The sequence below is a fragment of the Mustelus asterias genome, chromosome 4 (genome assembly GCF_964213995.1).
Source record: "Mustelus asterias chromosome 4, sMusAst1.hap1.1, whole genome shotgun sequence".
NCBI lineage: Eukaryota > Metazoa > Chordata > Chondrichthyes > Carcharhiniformes > Triakidae > Mustelus > Mustelus asterias.
In genome coordinates, this window is record NC_135804.1 from 25,475,498 (window position 1) to 25,480,866 (window position 5,369).

The window sequence follows — 5,369 nt, forward strand, 5'->3', positions numbered from 1 at the left end:
ATAGTTGAGCCACCTGACTTTCCTATGTTCAGCTCACACAAGAAGAGGAGGAGGAGGAAGATGGGAAGGGGGAAAACAATCCTTACTCTATTCAAGCAAAAAAAAAATTTCAAAGAAATACCATAAATGGGCATCAAGGTAATGAGACAAAAACTTTTTACAAGATGCTATTAGTAGGATTTGTTATAGAACAGGATTTCATTAAAATGAGATTTCTGCATACAAGCCATTGTCTTATCAACTGTGACCAGGCGAACAAAGAATTGATAGTCCAAGTATATATATTTTAAATAAATACCCACACAAAGGAAGTTTAATTCAGTTTATTCTAACATTAGTTTTTAATCACTTTTGATTCTGCAGAATGACATTACTAAGAGGTTATTAACTTTAAATTGCAAATCATATCAGATGTAAAACTCAAAATCTGTGTGCGTTCTTACTGATACCAAATATTACAAAAGTTACATTTATCAGGTCACTGCTGGTCACAGGTAGTCAGGTAACAGATACATTGCACGGGACTCCAACAATTTAAGCGTAACAGGGAATGCTGCTCAAGGTCATTGTCCTAATTTATTTAACGAGACAATGAAATGCATAGAAGCCTCTATAATGGTTTGATGACAATATGGTAGAATATTTTAGATGACAATAGGGTGGAATATTTTCCCTCTGACAGATCATATACACCTGAAAATAATACTGGAAGAAACAACATATTGCAGATGGCACAAACTGTTGCAAGAAAACATTCACAATAGAAGTTGAATCTTTTTTTAAAAAGACAATATGTTAAAGGAATGAGGTCACATACAATTGCCAAACCCACTGAAATTTGATACTGGATGCAAAGTAAAGGCTTTAAAAAAATATTACTGCACCAGAAGTTCAGCCATTAAATTGCAGGGCATTTGTTTTCAGCAGACAAGCAAGACAGTGGCTTATTTCAGAAAACCATGTAAACATATCAAATTGCTGCAGTAGCCATATACTCTCATTTTAGAAAATAGCTCATACAAAAATATTAATATATTTTGCAGTGCAGAGAACTTGTTTCTTTTGAGCAAACTCAAACAAAAAAAAAAGTTAGGACTTAAAGTCATTTTCTTCTGGACTTGGCCTGATGTTCTTGTAGATAAAATGAAAGATTACAAGCAGCAACATCTCGGAAGTGCTACTCAGAGCCACTATAAATGGGGCCTGTGAGGCGAAGTCTGCTTCGATGCGACGGAAGGATAATTGGAGTACAGCGAGGGCTAGCAAACTATTCTGGACTCCAATCTCTATACTGACTGTTTTGCACAAGGGGACGGGTAATCCCACACAATAGGCCATGAGATATCCGATCAGCAATCCAAACACAGGGACAGCAACTCCAGCAAAAATTATTTCCTTGTGAACGTTGTAAAGTATGGTTGCTCCCATCTGATAAGCCATAAAGAGTCCTCCAACGATTAATATAAAACTGAGGGGTCGAATGAGCAAAAGTAAGAACTTGCTGACCCGTGGCAGCTTATACTTGACCAACATCCCTGTTGAAATGGGAATAGCTATAAACAGCAATGTCACCAGAATCTTAGTGAAGGGCACATGCAGCGTTTCGTGAACATTGAGGATATGGGTATAAATAGTGGATGAAAGTGGCATCATACCAGTTGCGACCACAGTTGAGATCAAGGTCATGGAGATGGCAAGGGTCACATCCCCTCCTAGAAGCAGACTGTAGAGGTAACCTCCACCCCCTCCTGGGGTAGAGCAAGTGATTATCAGCCCAAGGGAAAGGGCTTTGGGTAGGGAGAAGATCTTGGACAAGATAAAGCCATACAAGGGCATCAACAGAAACTGCCCAATCACTCCTAGAATGACAGGATGTGGTTGCTTCAGAAGAGCTCGGAGGACTGCTACCTCCACTTTACAACCAAAAGCACACTTATTGATAAAAATCAAAGGCAAGAGGAAGTACAGGAGGGGGTTTTCAGAGAAATGCGCCAGACTGGTCGAACCTAGATCATTGTCATTAGGCAACACTTTGATCATATAGTCTGTTCGTTCTTCCACGGTGAATGGCACAACCCTAGTGACATCGAGAAGGCGGATTAAGAGAGGCGCGGTGCCGGCCATTCCGGATTTGATGCTGACAATGTAACTTTTCACAAATCCTATGGGTTCAGCATCACTAACGTTGATTATTGCGAGGACATCCGGATCCAGGGATTGAACCAGCAGCCTGCTACCATCCTTCTCCTTGACGCTGCCATAGCGACTGGAAACCACAATGATGCCCTTGGTATTCTCGGGAAACTCGAATTGGGTCGTGGTGCCGTCCCCGATACTCACATAGTAGAGCGCGGCTGCCGAGCTGTTGGACTCCAGCAGGCAGCGAGCCCGGCCCAGGATCGGCAGCAGCAGCAACAGAAGCTTTATCCCGGCCATCCACAACAACTTGGAGCGCTCCCACATTCCCGCAGCCAACTTTCCACTGCGTCAATCCGCCCAGACAGGCGGGGAGGGATCAGGCCGAGTGCAGCCCTGGGGGTCCAGCACTCAGAAGCCGCCGCCCCGTTGCTCCAGCCCTCGGCAGGTGAAGAGGCTGAGCCCGGGGGCACCGCAGCCCCGGCACACTGGCACCATGTCTGAGACCCAGCTTACCGGCAGCGCCTGTGTCAGTGAGTGTTTCCCTCCCAGCTCCTCGGACAACTTCCTTCCGGCTCTAAGCTGTCTCTTTAAACCAGTCACTCAGTGAATCTCCACCCACCCTCAACACAATCCAAATACCAATTCGGATGTAACCTCAGACTCTGGAGATAAATAACCCCGTCAATCTTCAGGATAAAACAATCTCCCCCTCCATTAGGTTATTTGCTCCCTCGCTATTTCATCAATTGAGCATTTCCCTGTCCACAATCCGTAACAATTTCTGCTTTGCCTCTTTGTCTATGCACAGCCTCACAGGACAGCTGTGCCGAAAATCCCTGTGATGCTGGATAGGGGGTGCCCCCGAGTTTCATATTTGTATTCACCAACCCCTCCCACCCTGCTATTTAGCCAAACCCCTGGATAAATGACCAGATTGTCACAAAAATTAACCCTGGTAGTCCACTCCCAAGACTTTAGAATAGGCTTTTCTGTTGTCTCCTGTAACCGACGTGCGATAGATTAACGTCGCTTTCGCCAAGTAGAATGATACAGAAATAGGGACGGATCTGGTTTTGATGTGTTTGGAAGGTTGTTTTGATTGTACGTGGCGCCACTGCAGTTCTGACAGGGAACACTCAGCTGGTGGATAATTACGTTGTCCAAAAATAAACTCAAAGTGACATTTTCACTGCAAAACCTAAGCTGAAGGTGACTGAGTTACTCAGATCTCCAGTTGCTTTATTTTTTTTATTTAGGAAATCCCAGTCGTAAATAGTTTATTTGATAGGTAACCTGAGGCTACTTCCAACTGAAAAATGATCCATTGGCTGACTGGACAGAGTTTTTGGTTTCCATTCTGGTTCCTGTATGTTGCTTCCTTTAATTGACAGACAGACTTCTTCCCTTCACCAGAATGATGTGCTTGGCTTTCTTCACCTCTCTTTTGTTAGTCTCTCTCTTCCATCCCCCCCCCCCCCCCAACCCCCCTTAACTGATCTGATTTGAATATAATTACAGCCCAGGACAGTGGGCTGCAGGTGTTCTATATCTCAAATTATAAAGGGCCTTAATAAAGGCCCTGAATTTGTTGGCATGGGTGGCACAGTGGCACAGAGGTTAGCACTGCTGCCTCACAGCCCCGGGTTTGATTCCCACCCTGGGTCACTGTCTGTGTGGAGTCTGCACATTCTCCCCGTGTCTGCGTGGGTTTCCTCCGGGTGTTCCGGTTTCCTCCCACAGTCCAAAAGACGTGCTGGTTGGGTGCATTGGCCATGCTAAATTCTCCCTCAGTGTATCCGAACAGGCGCCGGAGTGTGGCGACTAGGGAATTTTCACAGTAACTTCATTGCAGTGTTAATGTAAGCCTACTTGTGACTAATAAATAAACTTTAAAATTTACTGGAATAGAACCTCTCACAAGATGTCCCATTAGATAGACACTTTTCCTCACCTTCAGCTCAAGAATATTTTGTGCCAGAAATTGCCATAATTGATAATGTGTCACCTGGGACCTTGTGACTCCTAGAATGGTTCCAGCACTGATGGTGGTCCTACCAGCTCTTTGCAAGAGCAACTCAAATGGTACCAATCCTCTGCCTTTTCCCACCAACTGTCTATGTACTTAACCCATTGAGATTTCAGGAGAAAGGAATGAAACTTATTGGCAAAGTAATAGTGAGTTTAATACAAAAGCCATTATTAGTGTGAAAATCATCCTGTACGTTGCAAAAATTACTGAACGATTTGTGCCACTCTGTGGCTAAAGTCATTACAAACAGTAGCTCACTCTCAAACTCCCTAAATTTCAAGAAATTGCTGAATCCTTCCTCCATAAATCTCAAATGTTAAATAAATAGATGCCTAATTCTAGCAAATTCTAACAAACAGATTTAATTTATTTGGGGCGGCACAGTGACTCACTGTGGCCCACTGCTGACTCACAGCACCAGGGACCCAGGTTCAATTCCGGCCTCGGGTGACTGTCTGTGTAGAGTCTGCACATTCTCCCCATGTTTGCGTGGGTTTCCTCTGGGTTTCCTCCCACAATCCAAATATGTGCGGGTTAGGTTGATTGGCCATGATAAATTTCCCCTTAATGTCAGGGGGATTGGGAGGGTAAATATGTGGGGTTACGGGGACAGGACCTGGGTGGGATTGTTGTCGGTGCAGGCTCGATGGGCCAAATGGCCTCCTTCTGCACTGTAGATTCTATAAACCCATTGCAATAAGTTATATTTAAAAGTGCAAGTACCCTTTTAATGAGGATATTTGTGTTCTTACAATGCTACTCAATCTCTCTGGCCCAAAAAAAAGAGCAATTCAAACTGTACACTCTCCTGCAGATAGTAGTTAATTATTGTTAGGGATCTTTAAACTTTTAAAATTCACAATTTTTCTTTATTTTCTTTCATGTTCTTTTTTTGTCTCTCAATGTAATCTTACTTCTCCCTTTTTCTTTCTGTTCCTGATTTGACTCTAATTTAGCTGATTTCCTTCTCTCATTGTTCCTGTTTCGTTTTCCATCCTTACATCTCATTGATTTAAGTTTTACGTTAAAGAAGTTTTTATTTATTAGCCTCAGAAGTAGGTTTACATGAACACCGCAATTAAGTTACTGTGTAAATCTCCTAGTCACCACACTCCAAGTGCCTGTTCGGATACAGAGGGAGAATTTAGCATAGCCAATGCACCTAACCTTCTCGGCCTTTTGGCTAAGATCAAGTGTATGG

At 43.4% G+C, this 5,369-nt stretch overlaps 1 protein-coding gene across 1 annotated transcript; it reads right to left on the reverse strand.

Moving 5' to 3' along the window:
* Positions 1-308: 308 nt before the first annotated feature.
* Positions 309-3,087, reverse strand: slc10a3 (solute carrier family 10 member 3). The gene has a single exon (XM_078210672.1). It carries the CDS (start codon positions 2,461-2,463, stop codon positions 1,090-1,092), a length of 1,374 nt encoding a protein of 457 aa, XP_078066798.1. The 5' UTR covers positions 2,464-3,087; the 3' UTR covers positions 309-1,089.
* Positions 3,088-5,369: the final 2,282 nt, after the last annotated feature.